The 17,533-nt window shown below is 49.2% G+C and overlaps 2 protein-coding genes across 5 annotated transcripts; one reads left to right on the top strand and one right to left on the bottom strand.

Annotated features, from left to right (window-relative positions):
* Window positions 1-16: 16 nt before the first annotated feature.
* fastk (Fas-activated serine/threonine kinase) lies at window positions 17-10,026 on the bottom strand. 3 transcript variants are annotated; one of them, XM_058632439.1, is made up of 11 exons: window positions 9,870-10,026; window positions 8,412-9,255; window positions 7,999-8,305; window positions 6,102-6,289; window positions 5,868-6,016; window positions 5,580-5,796; window positions 5,347-5,506; window positions 2,440-2,531; window positions 1,689-2,367; window positions 1,499-1,613; window positions 17-709 (listed from the first exon to the last, which is right to left on the bottom strand). In XM_058632439.1, the coding sequence occupies exons 2-11, from the start codon at window positions 9,211-9,213 to the stop codon at window positions 623-625; spliced, it is 2,796 nt and encodes a 931-aa protein (XP_058488422.1). In that variant the 5' UTR covers window positions 9,214-9,255; window positions 9,870-10,026; the 3' UTR covers window positions 17-622. The 3 variants fall into 3 exon arrangements, with proteins under 3 accessions (XP_058488422.1, XP_058488440.1, XP_058488431.1); XM_058632457.1 differs by having other exon boundaries at window positions 1,689-2,223; XM_058632448.1 differs by lacking the exon at window positions 9,870-10,026 and adding an exon at window positions 9,670-9,827.
* A 275-nt stretch (window positions 10,027-10,301) lies between these two features.
* afg3l2 (AFG3-like AAA ATPase 2) lies at window positions 10,302-17,275 on the top strand. Of its 2 annotated transcripts, none has more exons than XM_058632476.1 (17): window positions 10,302-10,497; window positions 10,714-10,813; window positions 10,892-10,963; window positions 12,035-12,141; window positions 12,462-12,614; window positions 12,700-12,774; window positions 12,857-12,978; window positions 13,080-13,353; window positions 13,451-13,588; window positions 13,732-13,885; window positions 13,970-14,077; window positions 14,219-14,344; window positions 14,474-14,584; window positions 14,799-14,914; window positions 15,486-15,686; window positions 15,771-15,965; window positions 16,533-17,275. In XM_058632476.1, the coding sequence occupies exons 1-17, from the start codon at window positions 10,414-10,416 to the stop codon at window positions 16,770-16,772; spliced, it is 2,376 nt and encodes a 791-aa protein (XP_058488459.1). In that variant the 5' UTR covers window positions 10,302-10,413; the 3' UTR covers window positions 16,773-17,275. The 2 variants fall into 2 exon arrangements, with proteins under 2 accessions (XP_058488459.1, XP_058488452.1); XM_058632469.1 differs by having other exon boundaries at window positions 12,029-12,141.
* Window positions 17,276-17,533: the final 258 nt, after the last annotated feature.

The following is a 17,533-nucleotide window of genomic DNA, read 5'->3' as shown; positions in this document are numbered from 1 at the left end:
TGTGTTGTCTGATTCAACTGTCCAGTGGGCAGAGCCAATGTGACATCATCACATGAATAAAAACAAATTTTTCAGTATTTATAGACATTTATATAAACAATCTTCTTTCCCTCCAACACAAATAAATAATCTGAACTTTGACCCCTGACACCACACCGACCTTCAGGCCTTTGGCATGTGTTACCATAGTAACACTACAGTTCCCATAAGAAGCATCAACTCCCAGCTCCATCCCATACATGCATCATCATTGTTACCATGGTTACCCAACACTGACCCCACCCACCCTGAAAAAAAACATAAACAGATTATCCACACAGCGACCAATCAGAGCACATGACACTAAAAGGAGCAGTCTACTGTTTTCACGATCATCGCTTGCCACAATGACATCATCACTCGCCATGATGATATCATCAGATCCACAGCTGATTGATCACTGAATCATTGAATCACTTTTAAACCACTGATCTGGAACAACAGTGGAAACAGCGACATGGTCCTTTAACTGTGCAGCTAGAACTCCTGATTCTCATCATGGTGTTTCACAGTCCGACATCAGAGCGCCCTCTGGTGGATGCTTCACTCACTCTCTTACACACACAGAGCGGTGTGCAGGTCGTCATAGCGACACGTCCAGCAGCTTCTTGTGCAGGTACTGCTTCACCTCGTCGATGCCGTTCAGTTTTTCCAGCTCGTGATACGGAAGCTGCAAATGAACAGCGGCAGTTAGCTTAGCTTAGCTTAGCTTAGCAGCCGTACATTAAACTGGACATTTGTTTTGAAATGGTACAGAAGTAGTAGTTAGCCACCAGGGGGCCACTGCTGCTCATCTTTAACATCAGGAGTGAAGGAAGTCAAGCCCTTGTTTCAACTCTTCTTCAGGAGATGGACAATGAAGTGGGACACGTATGAGGACATGTGAGAGAGAGGACACGTTAGAGAGAGGACATGTGAGAGGACACATGAGAGAGGACGTGAGAGAGAGGACACGTGAGAGAAAGGATAGTGAAAGGACACATGAGAGAAAGGACACGTGAGAGAGGACACATGATAGAAAGGACACGTGAGAGAGAGGACATGTGAGAGAGGATTACGTGTGTTACTCGTTGGGATTACCTGTGTTACTCGTTGGGATTACATGTGTTACTCGGTGGGATTACCTGTGTTACTCGTTGGAATTACCTGTGTTACTTGTTGGGATTACCTATGTTACTCATTGGGATTACATTCGTTTCTCGTTGGCATTACATGTATTACTCGTTGGGATTACCTGTGTTACTCGTTGGGATTACATGTGTTACTCGGTGGGATTACATGTGTTACTCGGTGGGATTACATGTGTTACTCGGTGGGATTACCTGTGTTACTTGTTGGGATTACCCATGTTACTCTGGGATTACATTCGTTACTCGTTGGGAATACATGCGTTACTCATGTTAGTGTTGGGATTATGAGTGTAGCATTAGCGCAGATGTCCAGCAGCTCAGAAACTGACCTGGACGATGACGTATCCCAGCAGCCTCAGGTGACGGTCTCTCATGGCTCGAGACCCGACCAGAACGTCCGAGTTATGGCAGTAATGCCACTTATCGTTAACGGACATAATGACCCTGCAGACAGTGGATGGTTAATGAACTACATGTAACCCGACAATGAAGTGACCTCTGACCCTGAGAAGGCCTCACCTCCTGATTGGTCTCTGGTCAAGCGATGGGCTGTCGGGGTCTGGCCTGTCGAGTGGTTGGAGTTGTGGCGGTGACGTGGTCCCTCTGTCGACCCCTGACCCCTCAGGATATGCAACACCCTCATAAAAACCAGGCAGCTCACAGTCCGTCTCCTGACCCCCTTGCGCTCCCGCTCCCCTCTCGTCCTCCAGGATCTTCCCAATGGAAAACTGGAACAAAGAGTCCGGTGCGGTGGGGCCAACGGGTCCCTGAGCCCCAAGTGGAACTAGGCCATCAGTGGGCGAGCTGCTGAGTGTAGAACTGTCCTGGCTCTCCAGTGAATGCTCCTTTGCCAAACTGGAGTAGTACTCAGCTGCAGGTACGTAGTATGGACTGTAGTCCAGGGGGTTGCCATTAGTCCCAGGCTGGGGGGCTCCTGAGGATGCCGGGGCCCCCACTTGGCTGCGGATATGGTGGGGCAAGAAGGACCTGGACTCCATGGCTCCACCCATCACCTCATCCAAATGCCGTGGCTGCTCACTGCCATCCTCCAAGGCTGTGAATGGAGAAAACCTCTGAAACTCTGAAGTCACCACCGTAACTCCATCAACAGCAGGTTTGGACGCCACGGTAACACAGCTCAAAGATCCAGGTCTGATGGGTAGAACCTGACCAGAACCATCCAACCACAACACAAAGTCTGGACACAACAGATGGAAACTATTAGAACTACACTACTCCGTAGTACCAGGAAGTACTCAGTGTGTCATACCTGTGTAGTATCCTGGAGCAAGAACTTCATCTTGTTTGTAGTTTTGTTCTCCAACCAGCTGCCGCAGAGCTTCAGCGACCAGACCTTTATAACTGAGAGACAACTACTGGATCACCACCTCAACCACACTGAAATGGACTACAGGTGTGTGTTACAGGTGTGTATTACAGGTGTGTGTCACAGGTGTTTACTACAGGTGTGAGTTAAAGATGTGTATTACAAGTGTGAGTTACAGGTGTGAACTACAGGTGTGTGTTACAGGTGTGTTTTACAGGTGTGAGTTACAGGTGTGTGTTACAGGTGTGAGTTACAGGTGTGTGTTACAGTCAGTGTTGGGAGTAACGGCTTTTAAGCATAACGGCGTTACTAACGGCGTTATTTTTTCAGTAACGGAGTAATTTAATTAATTACTTTTCCTATCGTTGCAACGCCGTTACTGTGACTGAGAATGTAAAGTGCCGCATTACTTGTGTTACAATTCGGTTGAATGAAGAGCAGCGGTGTCGGGCAGTCTGACAGCCACACATCAGCTGCCGGGAGAGAGCAGGGGTGGAGGTGATTGATGACGACACCGTTGCAAATGCGATGATGATAGGCTAGGTGGACGGGTGTCCTGCTCACGCTGTCTCACTGTACGCTCTAAGACAATGGCGACGAGCAACTCTAACTTAATGAAGCATTTGTGTGTATTGGTTTAGTACTTGAACGCAAAGTGTGTGAATATTGTTTATTTTCAATATTTAATTTTGTTACTTTACTGAATACCGCAACCCTCTGGTGGAGGATAAAGCGGTAGATGATGATGACTGACTTCACTGAATATTTAAGAGTTGGGTAGTGCTCTGTTTATTAGTGGTGCAACGGATCATCATTGATCCGTGATCCGTTCGGATCAATATCTTCGGTTCGGCACACACGTGATCCGCGGATTGATTTATGAAAAAAAAAAAGTTCGCGCACACACAGCTTGGTCATGGCGAGCGGAGGAACAGAGGAACGGAGGAGCTTGAACGCCCCACGTTATTTAAATCCCTTTTATGGGAGCATTTTGGCTTCCCTGTCAAATATAATGATGAAGGAAAGAGGTTAGTGGATAAAACGGTGACGGTGTGTCGGCACTGTGGCACAAGAAAGCCATATTACAGGGAAAACGCATCAAGCATGGCCACGCATTTGAAGCAACATCACCCCTGTGTTTCACTGACAGGAGTGAAAACGAAGGCTGCTCAACAACCGCTTATCACCGCGGCATTTAGCCCCTTGTTGCACAATCAGACCGGGCTAAAGCCATCACAAACGCTATCATTGTGTTCATAGGTGCAGACATGAGGCCATATTCGCTTGTGCAAAACGAGGGCTTTAAACACATGCTGAAAGTGCTTGAGCCACCTTACGACGGTGCGCCGTCGCACACCCACGTCAGTGAAAAGATTGTGCCAGACTTTTTTTGCTGATCCGAAAAATGATCCGATCCGTGAGTCTGATCCGCGGAACGATCCGATCCGTGAGTCTGATCCGCGGAACGATCCGATCCGTGAGTTTTTTGATCCGTTGCACCCCTACTGTTTATTGTGCAATGGTATACAGATACAGAGATTTGCACTAGTGAAAGGCCACATGTTTCCTTTGTTTCTCTTTAACCAAGTTAACATTTGTGTGTCAGTTGTGCCCTTCAATTCTAAGTTCAAATAAATACCAAATGCTCTAAAATACTGTACATAGGGGTTTTATTCTTCATTCTTCTATTATAAACATCTTTGACATATAGGATGTTAAAGAATGTAATGGCGTTTTTTATAGAACATAAAAAATAATGTCAGTTACTTTGCTGAGTAACCAATTACTTTTACAATGTGGTAACTGAGTTACCAACTCAATTACTTTTTGGGAGAAGTAATTTGTAACTATAACTAATTATTCTTTTAAAGTAAGATGCACTGGTTACAGGTGTGAATTACAGGTATGTGTTACAGGTGTGTGTTACAGGTGTGTATTACAGGTGTGTGGTACAGATGTGTGGTACAGGTGTGTGTTACAGGTGTGTATTATAGGTGTATAACAGGTGTGTGTTACAGGTGTATTACAGGTGTGTATTACAGGTAGGCATGGGCCTGTATGAGATTTTGACGGTATGATAACCTTAGGCAAAAATATCACGGTTTCACGGTATTATGATTACAGTCTTTTATTTTTAAACAATATATAGAACATGGATATTTGAAAATATGTATATGTATATGCTATTTACCATATCTGCCCCAGTAAAAAAAAAAAAAAGTTACTATCATAGAGATAAAGAAAAGATAAGATATGGTAACTACCATCTGCCTCAGTAACAAGCTCATTTGACTAATGTGAGACGCTAATACGCTTGTTCATTTCAAGACAACCTTAACATTACCTTGAATTTCGCATACAGCGATGGGTGGTGCTCCCGTAGATGTGCTATCATGTTTGAAGTATTGCCTCCTTGGGCTGCCACTATCCTCAAACATGTTTTGCACGTCAGGCGACCCTCTTCCTCCAAGCCGTGGCCGTCTGGCTTTTTACTGTAGCCGAAGTACTCCCATACGGCCGACTTGGTCCTTTTAGATGGGGGGAAAAGTTCGGGGGGCTCGCCTCCTTCAGCCATCATGCTGCCTGTTTGTCACTCACAGCAACCAAGAGCGGGGGGAGGGGCACTTTACACTGCAGCTGCACACGGCGTGAAGGACCTCTACTTTCTCTCTGACGAGACGTCACGTCACATTAGAAAACCCCAAAAACAAATACACTCATACCGCAGTAACGGTATGACAATTTTTTTTAGTGGTTTTGAAACCGTGACTTTTTCATACCGTGTTATACCTTGAAACCGGTAACCTGCCCATGCCTAATTACAGGTGTATTACAGGTGTGTACAGTTACCTGTACTTGCGGTTGACCTCATCAGCAGTGAGGGCGTGGTCAAACATCAGGACCTTGTGGGCGTCCTGAAGGCGTGGCCCTGTGTATTCGTGGTACTCGAGCTCCACAGCAGCGTCCAGCAGAGACAGATACCTCCGGACGATCAGAGCGTAGGGACTGTCTGTGGACACAGAGATACTGGTTACTGCCTGAAGGTGGCGCTGTGGTTCTGTAGCATCTGTTGTGGTACTGACTGGTAACATTGCTGATAAAGGTGGAGGAGAAGACGCGGTGCAGCACTGGGCCAGGAAAGTGACCAAGCTGGAAGAGGGACATGAGGATGTTGACGGTGGCGAGAGGCGAGCTGAGAGCCTTTAGCTCCACCGCCTCCTCCAGTCGCGAGAAAAACTGCTGCTCGTTAGATGGACGGTAGCTCATCCTGCTGAACGGAAACACCAGCTTCTGGATCACCTGAGGACAGAAAGTCAGTCTGAGTCCTGTCCACCAAAACCAAAATCCCAAAACACCTGTCCTGTCCTCACCTTACTATCCAGATACTCTGCCTTCTTCACCAGGAAGTCTGCGATGGTGTCCAGCAGCTGTGTTTCTCTCAGCCGATGGCGAGCGATGTATTTGGCGATCAGCGCCATTGTGTATGGAGTGATGCTGTCCACCTTCTTTGGCAGCTCCTCTGACAGACAGCAGCAGGTCACATGGTCAAGTTGTTCACCTGTGATGCCACTGGAGAGCATTGTGTTTAGTGGGTGGAACCTTACCTGCCAGGCTGCTGATGAACTTCTCCTGTCGGTTCTGGTAAAACAGGTGAGAGCTGAAGATCAGCTCCAAACTTTTGTTGCTCGCCTCTCGAGCACATGCTGCCAACATCTCATCCAGCAGCGCCATCTCCTGGTCACGGACACCGCTGACACTCGCCAGAGTGTGTTTAACAAGACGCAGGATCTTCCTGTACAAGACACAGGACGCAGATGGTTACACTGCACTCACGTTTATCAGCAAACTGTCACAGTCTCTGAGGTCCTAAAACACCACTGAACATGCGAGCGTAGGGCTGTGATCAACCAAAGAAACTCTTGGTCGACTGAAGCCCTGACGTTTTGAAAGCGTTTCTCATCACGTGCATCTGCGCAATGTCATAGCCCATGATTTCTGAAAATGTACTATGTCAACTAGTGATATCAGCACAAGAACTGTTGAGGAATATTTAGATGATTTGTGATTTGGATGACATGTCCTCGCACAGAGCGACACTGAACACAGGAGCTCAGCTTCAGACACAGACTGCTGCTGTTGTTGTGGGTGAGTGTGCCTGCAGTTATAAAACGAATCAACGATTATTAGACTAAAACATTGAAATATTCCAATTACGATATGATAATATGCTCAAAACGGACGCAGACAAGTTATCTTAGCGTTTTTATATGACATGTTTGTAGTTGAGCTGTGATATGAAAACTGTTGCTGACAAACTTTGCATTGAACTGTTTTTGTAAAATGCTGCCACACTGTGATGTCTTTGAAATGGATGTTAGAGGACGAAAAAGAATCTTTAAAGCCCACATAGACCGGAAGCTCCAATTAACGCTGCGTTTGTGTGTGTATCTGCATCATTACCTCGTTTATGAAACCCTAAAGCTTCAGAACAAACAGTTCAGCCACTGCTGAGAAAATAGTGTTGTATTGTTTTCCTGGGCTCTGCGAAGCGGATCGGCACTTCCGTAGTTTGATGTCGTCATCAAAAATCCTCACCATTACTCTCACCACCGTAGCACCTCCCGGTGCGGGCACTAGTCCGGGCACATCCGGTTGCGTACATTCAACCGCAGAAGAAGAAGAACTACTCTCGTTGTAGCTGCTGAGATGCAGAGCATCCACCGTGCCAGAGGGGGAGCTGTGTATCTGAGAGCTGGCCTATCTATTACGTCACTTCCAGGTACCTGGCCAATCACAGTACAGTAGGAAAGCTCTCGTTGGCTGGCCAATCACAACACAGTCCTGGTTCTGGGGGTGTGGTTTTGGTCTGAAACAGCGCGGCTGACGAGAGCGTCAGTGAGGAGATATTTTGATCGGCTCGTTTGCAGCGATTAGGAGGTTTTTAACCATGAAAACAAGTTAATATATGTAAGTAGACCTCCATAACTAACATATATGTGTGATACAAGCATTCTATGTCGCCTTTAATCTACCTGTCTCTTGTGGGATGGACTAATCCAAAATAGTGAAAACAAGGGGGGTGTTCTCTGAAGACACGCTGTTACCTGTGAAACAGAGGTGCTCTAAAAACACCCCCACTAGCACTTGGTACATTCTTCCAGATGAAATCAAATTAACCACAGACTGTATGAAACCCGGCAGAAAGTCGACCAATCAGAATTTGAGTCGAAGCAGAACGCATCGATTCATAAATTGACCAGTCGACCGGGACTTTACAGCCCTACACGAGCGACTGTCATACAGTGTCCATGGGTGAGACCATGTGTGAGCAGTGTGAGAGGCAGCCAATCAAATCACAGTGAAGCTGAAACACCATGGCCACATTAACATCAACAACATCAACGACATCAGCAACTCTTGTGACAAAGTTGACTATGATTGACACAACTGTGAACTTCTGAAAGATGACATTAGCCACACCCACCACCGAAAGTCTGTTACCTGTTGGCGAGCAGCTGTTCGGGGTTTGGAGGTGTGCTGTTATTAACGGCCACTTCCTGCTGCTGCAGCAAACGCCACTTGAGTCTGTAATATGAGAGCAGCAGGAAGAGCGTCTGCGGGTGGCGTTCTCTCTCCAGGTTCTTCTCCAGGCCGGCGAGACAGGCTTCGGTCAGTGGGTGCTGACTGCCAGGGTGGAGCTTCATACTGGAGCTGAACACCATGGACACATCCTTCTGGTTAAACTGGTTCAGTCTGGACTGAGACTCCGCCTCCAACACCTGGACCACCTGAGAGTCACTGGGGAGACCTGAGGACACAGACGACATGACGGAGGTGAGGAAAGGAAGAATCAGAGGACAGATGGGACAGGTGGACTGGTGTAAATGAGACGCCCTGATGACTCATCCACTCACCGAGCGCTGCCACGGCGTACAGACAGTTGACGATGCTGAAGTTGTCAAATTTGGCGCAGTCGTTGATGATGGCGTCGCAGAGTGTCTGAAAGTCCTGATGCTCTAGAATCTGCCGGTCGTCACCGCCCTCAGCTCTGCCTCCTCTTGAAGCCTCAGGGTCGTCCCCTCCATTGGGTGGCGATGGCGGGGCTTGCAGCAGCTGTCCGATCTTCTGCAGGGCGACAGGGTAGTGGTTGTGGGAGATCTTGGCTGGGTTCTGGGTGACCCAGCGCAGCACCTCGTCAGGACGCCGCGAACGCTCTATCAGTCGCTTCATGGTGAAGAACGTGTCGTAGCTCATCTTCTCGTGGATAAAGTTCCACGTCTTCTTCTTGCTGCCAGGGGCAGTGACCCCGGCCCCCGGAGCCCCGCCTCCATACATGTGGAAGTGGGTGTGGTGCTGGTAATGAGGGGTTAAAGGGGGCAAAGGCAGGTGGGCAGGTTGCGTGTGGGCGTGGTAGTGATGGTGGAAGTGTGCTCCTCGGTGGACATCGGGTCGTCCCTGGTAAAGATGGTAGGCTGTGGGAGGCGGGGCCAGGTGTGGGTGGTGGGAGTGAGGGGGGTGGGGCGCCTCCATCATAGCCAGTCCCGACCGTCTCCCCTGTTTGGCCCCACCTCCTGTCCCTCCCACTCCGGCTGCACCAGTTGTGCTGTAGAGGCGGGTAGCATACATGGTGATGGACCAAGCTGCAGTCTTGGGGCGACAGGGAGGGTGGTGGTGAGCTTGGCTCAGGAGGCGCCACCCAGTGGAGAAACACAGCATAATCCAAGAACCAGGGCGCTTGAGGGTAACACTGTAGCGTTCCTACATCGAAGACAAAAACAGAGACAAAGAGGAGGACGTGGTGTTAGCATGGGTGAGCTACGTATCTCTAGATTAATGTCGTTACGTTACATGACATCACAACATTCCGTGACATGAGTGTTTAAGTACATTGGTGTGAATGTACTGAGAAACTGGTCTAAACCAGTCACACAAACATCATTGACATCAAAAATATTATGTAATAAAGTGCTGTGATTCAGAGGTGACGTCACATCCACACACTTCCTATCTTTAGGCCCCGCCTCCCACCCTCACCTGACGACCTGCCAGCTGACCTAGGCCCAAATGCTAGCATTAGCATCTAGCTGACATGTCACCCACTGTCATCATCACACACACACAATCTACGTCTACCACGTCATAATGTCACAGAGTGGTATGGTGACGTCATACTGTTGTCGAAGTCCCTCCGTGTAGTTGGGGCAAAGTTGAAACGCCAATGCTGTCCGGCTTTCAGTTAGCATCCCAGCTAACAGGGCTCGTGGAACTGTCAATAAATAGTGAAGCTAAGTCCTGTTAGCATGTTATAGTTCGTCTGTCCTTTCCCCAACTGTTAGCTGTGTTAGCCGTGTTAGCAGTGAAGCGTCGTTTACCTCATCGCTCAGAAAAACCCGCAGCTTCGCTCTGACGAAACTCGTGAGGCCGCAAACTGCGAGCTTCAGCAGGGACACAGGCAGCGCTCAGCGGCTTCATTCCTCTGCACAGCCCGCAGCCATCCTCCGCTACCCGGCATGCAACAGGAGCAGGAGAGGGGGCAGCGACACCTGGCGCCTGCCGGTGGTAACAACTGAAAGAGTCGATGGGCTGTGATAATGTGTTTATTGATGGTCAGTGGATGGATAATCCGCTAATAATTAATCTCCATAAATGTCAGTGAAGTTTTGAAGAGTTGTTTCACTTTGTTCATGGTCCAAAAATATACGTGTGAGGTAATTTCCTGGAGGAGAATTGAAGGATTGTTGCTCACACACCGCTGGGACAGCAGGGGGCGCCGTCGCCTCCTTAGGGTTCTGAAGCAGACGACAGTAAAGAGGTGAAGAAGCAGAGGACAGTAAAGATGGCGGCACGGACACAAACACTGTGGTAGAGTTGTGTTTAAAGGCCGTTGGAGGCGTTTCTCTGCCGGACACTGTCACGATGGCGCACCGCTTCTTGCGGATGTCCGCGGGCTGTAGGAACATGTTCCGCCCGCTGCTGTCCTTCAATGCTTCCGCCAGAATGGTAGGTGGACAATGTTTTAACATGCTTACTGTGCTAACTGGGACAACAGCGGTCACAAGTGGCCTGGACGGAGATCACGCTGAGCGGCACAGTAACGTGTGTCAGGTACATTTACCTGTGTGACCTATGTCACTGACGCAGTGGACTGTGACGTCACACACATCTGCCCTCTGTGTTGTTCTCTGACGTCAGCCATGTTGCACATGTGTTGGTCAGGTGATGTTCTCGACCATGACTGGACAGGTAGGAGGTGGGAGGAGCCTATTGAGCGACCTGCTGCGAGTGAGTCGCACACTGAGCTCTAAACCCCCAAAAGGTACGAAGACGTCTTTGTAGTTAATGATGAAGTCACGTGATTAACCCTAACCCTCGCTGACGTGTGTTTATTCTGCAGGATTCGAAAAATATTTCCCTGATGCTCAAAAACCTGGGAATAACTCTGAGACTGACGCAGCTGCAACGAAAGGTACACAACTACTGACCCCTACTAACCTCTACTGACCCCTACTAACACCTACTGACCCCTACTAACACCTACTGACCCCTACGTACACCTACTGACACCTACTGACCGCTACTGACACCTACTGACCTCTACTTACACCTACTGACCCCTACTAACACCTACTGATCCCTACTGACCTCTACTAACCTCGACTGACCTCTACTTACACCTACTGACCTCTACTTACACCTACTGACACCTCTACTGACCCCTACTGACACCTACTGACCTCAACTGATCTCTGCTGACTGCTACTGACACCTACTGACCTCTGCTGACCGCTACTGACCCCTACTTACACCTACTGACCTCTACTTACACCAACTGAAACCTACTTACACCTACTGACCCCTACTGACCTCTACTTACACCTACTGAAACCTACTGACACCTACTGACCTCTGCTGACACCTACTGACACCTACTGACCTCTACTGACCCCTACTAACCTCTACTGACCTCCATTACACCTACTGACCTCTACTTACACCAACTGACACCAACTGACCCCTACTGACCTCTGCTGACCGCTACTGACCTCTGCTCACCGCTACTGACACCTACTGTCCTCTACTGACCGCTACTGACACATACTGTCCTCTACTGACCCCTACTTACACCTACTGACCTCTACTTACACCAACTGACACCTACTGACCTCTACTGACCTCTTCTGACCGCTACTGATACCTACTGACCTCTGCTGACCGCTACTGACACCTACTGACCTCTGCTGACTGCTACTGACACCTACTGACCTCTACTGACCCCTACTTACACCAAAACGTCGTTTTCTCTGCACTGTGAGATAAATAAAGCTATCTTATCTTATCTTATCTTATCTACTGACCTCTATTTACACCAACTGACACCAACTGACACCTACTTACACCTACTGACCCCTACTGACCCCTACTGACCTCTACTTACACCTACTGACACCTCTACTGACCGCTACTGACACCCACTGACCTCTACTGATACCTACTGACATCTCTACTGACGCCTATCTTGTCCTTTCTGGAGCTAAAGCAGCTGACACTCAGAAAAGTGCTGGAAAGTCAGGGGGAGGAGCATCAGGAGGAGGAAAACGAGGGGGACGTAAGGAGGAGTCTAACTGGTACAGCCGCATGCAGAAGGTCAGTGGTTGTCTGTGGGCGTGACAGCTCTGTGTGTGTGTGGGCGTGGCAGGTCTGTGTGTGTGGGCGTGGCAGGTCTGTGTGTGGGCGTGGCAGGTCTGTATGTGGGTGTGGCAGGTGTGTGGGTGTGACAGGTATGTATGTGGGTGTGGCAGGTGTGTGGGCGTGGCAGGTCTGTATGTGGGTGTGGCAGGTGTGTGGGCGTGACAGGTCTGTATGTGGGTGTGGCAAGTGTGTGGGTGTGGCAAGTGTGTGGGTGTGGCAGGTGTGTGGGTGTGGCAGGTATGTGAGTGTGGGTGTGACCTTTGATTTGTTTCCAGGGCGACGTTCCCTGGGACGATAAAGAATTCCGGATGTACCTCCTGGGAGGAGCCGCATTTTGGACCACTGTTTTGTATTTCTTATTCTTGAGGGATGGAGGTCGAGAGGTCACCTGGAAAGACTTTGTCAACAACTACCTGTCCAAAGGAGTGGTGAGGACAGATCTGAGCTCTGATGTCATACTGTGACATCATCACTGCCGACCAATCAGAACCCGTGTCTCTGTGCGTCCCTTAGGTGGATCGACTGGAAGTTGTCAACAAGCGTTATGTCAAAGTGATTTTCTCTGCAGGGAAGACGCCAGTGGACGGGGTAAGTTAGAACAGACTTCTCCCCCTCTGTGATGTCACCGTGGTGTCTGTGTTGGTCATGTGATCTCGCTCTCTCTCTCCAGTACATCTGGTTCAACATAGGCAGCGTGGACACATTTGAGAGAAACCTGGAGACGGCGCAGTACGAGCTCGGTGTTGAGGGCGAGAACCGGCTGCCAGTGGTTTATTCCACGGAGAGTGATGGGTGGGTGATGACATCATCGCTCACTGTGTGTGTGTGTGTGTGTGTGAGTGTGTGAGAGTGTGAGGGAGTGAGAGTGTGACTGATATTCTTCATCTTTCCAGAACATTCCTACTGAGCATGCTCCCCACAGTGCTCATCATTGGCTTCCTGCTGTTCATGCTGCGGCGGGGGCCGGCGGGGGCGGGGCGTCCCGGCCGGGGAATGGGTGGACTCTTCAGCGTCAGTGAGACAACGGCAAAGATCCTGAAAGACGAGATTGATGTGAAGTTTAAGGACGTGGCGGGCTGCGAGGAGGCCAAACTGGAGATCATGGAGTTTGTCAACTTCCTGAAGAATCCCAAACAATACCAGGACCTGGGCGCCAAGATTCCCAAGGTGAGGCAGGTCACGCTCCCCACGTTCCTCCCACTTTCCAGACATTGCTCTGGCGTTGTGGGCGTTGCTGTGACCTGAGTGTGTCCTCTGTTTGCAGGGTGCCATCTTGACCGGTCCTCCAGGAACAGGAAAGACTCTTCTGGCGAAAGCGACGGCGGGCGAAGCGAACGTCCCGTTCATCACAGTCAACGGCTCCGAGTTCCTGGAGATGTTTGTGGGTGTCGGCCCAGCCAGGGTGAGAGAGTGAACTTTGACACATGTTAGATTCATTAGTGGACGGGGACTAATGGACGGGGGACCCCGAACCCCCCCCCCCCCCCCATTGTTACTCCTCCCACTCTCACTGTGTCTCTGTCCCTGATGTAACTTCCACTGCAGGTGAGAGATCTTTTTGTCATGGCGAGGAAGAACGCCCCCTGCATCCTCTTCATCGACGAGATCGACGCCGTTGGGCGGAAACGCGGTCGAGGGAACTTTGGAGGACAGAGCGAGCAGGAGAACACGCTGAACCAGCTGCTGGTGGAGATGGACGGTGGGCGGACACATCAAAGCCACGCCTCCAGAATGACACGTGTGAAGGATGATTGACAAGGTCTCACACCTCTCTGCTCTTTAGGCTTCAACACAGCGACCAACGTGGTGGTTCTGGCGGGAACCAACAGACCTGACATTCTGGACCCAGCTCTGATGAGACCCGGGCGCTTTGACAGGCAGATCTACATCGGTGAGAGAGTGCACAGAGGTCAAAGGTCAGGGGACGTACCTGACCGGACAGTATCACCATCATGAAGTTGGATCTGGAGAGCAGTTGTTTAAATGATCACAACGTGTTTTTCCTTTACTGTCACATGACTTTGTGTCTCAGGTCCTCCTGACATCAAAGGTCGGGCATCCATCTTTAAAGTCCACCTGCGTCCTCTGAAGATGGACGTCAACTTGGAAAAAGACAATCTAGCCAAGAAGATGGCTGCCCTCACGCCTGGATTCTCAGGTAAACCCAGGTCCTCCTCCTCCTCCCCCTCCTCCTCATCATCCTCCCCCTCCCCCTTCTCCTCCTCATCATCCTCCCCCTCCACCTTCTCCTCCTCATCATCCTCCTCACCTGCTTTGTATCCACCAGGAGCCGACATCGCTAATGTCTGTAACGAGGCGGCTCTGATCGCTGCTCGTCACCTTTCAGATGCAATCGACCAGAAACACTTTGAACAGGCCATCGAAAGGGTCATAGGAGGTGAGTCCACAGAGAGAGGAAACAGAACCAGACATCAGTTTAGATTGAGACCAGACAGAGACAGACTATGACCACAACCAGACCAGAACCAATCCAGACTGAGACACAGTAAAGACAGTGATAATGTGGATCTGGGGTTAGACCTTGGTTTTTAGGTTTTACTGTAAATACCTTGGTCTGAGCTCTGATTTGGTCATGTGTGTTCATGTTTGAGGTCTGGAGAAGAAGACCCAGGTCCTGCAGCCGGAGGAGAAGAAGACTGTGGCGTACCATGAAGCCGGTCATGCTGTGGCTGGATGGTTTCTGGAGCACGCTGACCCTCTGCTGAAGGTCACACTCATGACTCTTGTCCGTTATGCAATTCTAGGTCTAGCTCTCGACACAAACACGACCTGCTGTTCGGTCTGCGGATGCACAGCAGCCGTTTTTTTTTTGCTGTAACACTGTTGCCAGTTTTTAAAAATGGTGGCTTTGATTCTTTTGTCGTGACTCTTCAGTGACGGCGCTCTCTGACCAATGAGAGGCCAGCAGTCTGATGACGTCACAGTTTATTAACGGCTAAAGGTGGAAGTCAAACAGCAGCTACCAGGTTCTGTCACTGATGGAGAGGAAAGAAAACCCAGTAGAGTTAGGACTAGTCCATGACTGTGGTCTGAGCACTGATGATCACAGAACCTTAAACTAGGAAGATGTGATTGTGTGATTGATTTGTTCTCTTTTGTCCATAATCTGCACGATATTCTGTGAAACCTTTGACACCAACAAGACCAAGACCAAAGGATTCCTGAGACCTTTAGGGACTCGCATATCATGACCAAGGCGGGGCCTTTCTGTATATGTTAGACATGTCTTGGTCTTGGTCTCATAAACATGGTCTTGACGACTTCCTCCTCTGGCTCAGGTGTCCATCATTCCCAGAGGGAAAGGTCTGGGTTACGCTCAGTACCTGCCCAAAGAGCAGTACCTGTACACAAAAGAGCAGCTGCTTGACCGCATGTGCATGACTCTGGGAGGACGTGTCTCTGAGGAGATCTTCTTTGGAAGGATCACCACTGGAGCTCAGGATGACCTCCGAAAGGTCACCCAGAGTGCCTACGCTCAGGTCAGAGGTCACAGGCGTCAGAGTTTGTCCACATTGTCTTCTGTGCCAAGGTTCCTGTCCTGACCTCCTGTGTTTCTGCTGCAGATTGTGCAGTTCGGGATGAACGCGAAGGTCGGTCAGGTGTCCTTTGACCTTCCCCGTCAGGGCGAGATGGTTCTGGAGAAACCGTACAGTGAAGCTACGGCTCGTCTCATCGACACTGAGGTCAGAACCCTCATCGGCGCGGCGTACCAGAGAACCCGACGACTGCTGAATGACAGGAAGGACGACGTCGAGAAGGTATCAACGCTTACTCTGCACGCCCTCTGCTGGACAAGCAGGGAAGCGTGTTCTGAACTTCTGTAGAACCTGTTTCTGATCGTCTATTTTTACAAGCATCTCAATGTGAAACGCTGAGAACCATTGACAAGGACCCAAACATCATCACGTCAAGTCTAATTTACTATTACTGTTAGGGCAGAGTATCAGTCAAAGATTTTCGATACCAGGTAGTATCGAAGCATTTCGGTCGCTACCATAAAAGAACCGAAGTTCGGTACCCAGCCCAAATTACTATTACTATTCTAATTTACTATTCTATAACTTTGTATGATATAGTTATAAAAGTAATGAAGATAATAGACTGTTTCTGTTCTTCCTGCTCATCTCTGTATGTCTTCACTGTTGTTTCACTTAGAACCCAGTTCAGGTCTAGAGCAGAACTTTAGAACCAGGATTTACAGTTAAAAAGTCTTTGCTTTAATCTAGAACCAGCTCTGACGTGAGTAAACCTCTTAAACCTTTAAAGTCTCCTGTGATCCATGGTTAAGTCACAATTATGGTCTGTGTTCCCGTGCTGTTGTCCAGGTGGCGCTGCGGCTCCTTGATAAGGAGGTTCTGGATAAGAACGACATGGTGGAGCTGCTGGGGAAACGTCCGTTTGCTGAGAAGTCGACTTATGAGGAGTTTGTGGAGGGAACTGGAGGCGAGGATGAGGACACCACCCTGCCAGACGGTCTGAAAGACTGGAACCAGGAGAGGAAAGACAAGGGGGAGAGCCAGGATGAACAGGTGGCTCGTCAGATCTCTGGAGGAATGCCCTTCTAGAAGCTTCTTTATCATCTGCATCTCCAGAGTAAGAGTTCTGCATCAAACCTTCACCCAAGGAACTTCGGACATCTGGATTCTGAGCCACCTCATTCCCATCAGTGAGGCGTAGAACCTCCTCCTCTAACACCAAACATCGAAGCTCCACCCACAGAACTGTGTCTCACAGTTCCTCGCTATCCGACTCCGAGTCAAACCAAGACACTGTTGTTCTGTGCATGTTCTGGTGCTTCTCTGAACAGGACTGGGTTCTATGTTGCAGAACTGCTCTGAGCTGGAGAACTGTTCTCAGAGTAGAACCGGTCTCAGGGACTCGGTAGAACTTGTAGTTCTGGTTCCGTGTCCGTCATTGACCTCAGCTCTGCTCAGAAGAACCTTCAGCTCATGGAAGAACTGGCCTGAATGATTGATCCAGAAAATATTGAATATTGATGGTGAGAGGACTGATCGATCACTTCTGGATTATTTGTGTAAATGTTTGTTTTAATAAAGTCTGAAAAACAGCAACGTCTTTATTTATAAACCACTTGCAAACAAACCTTCATCTTCTCTACTGGTTCTGGTTTCTCTGAGGTGATCCAGATCCTCTGTGATTGGCTGGTGGCGGTGGGCGGAGCTACAAACCAAAACAAACCATTTGTGGCTCAAGGCTGTCAGGTCCAAGTGTCTCTGTCTCTCCCCTGGACACTTGGAGACAGAAGTCTTCTACAGGGACAGGCTAAACATCGCCCTCTACAGTTCAAGTCATGAATCACACCTCT

Source organism: Solea solea, chromosome 1, assembly GCF_958295425.1.
Source record: "Solea solea chromosome 1, fSolSol10.1, whole genome shotgun sequence".
Taxonomy (NCBI): Eukaryota; Metazoa; Chordata; class Actinopteri; order Pleuronectiformes; family Soleidae; genus Solea; species Solea solea.
This window is presented reverse-complemented; position numbering and strand designations above follow the sequence as displayed.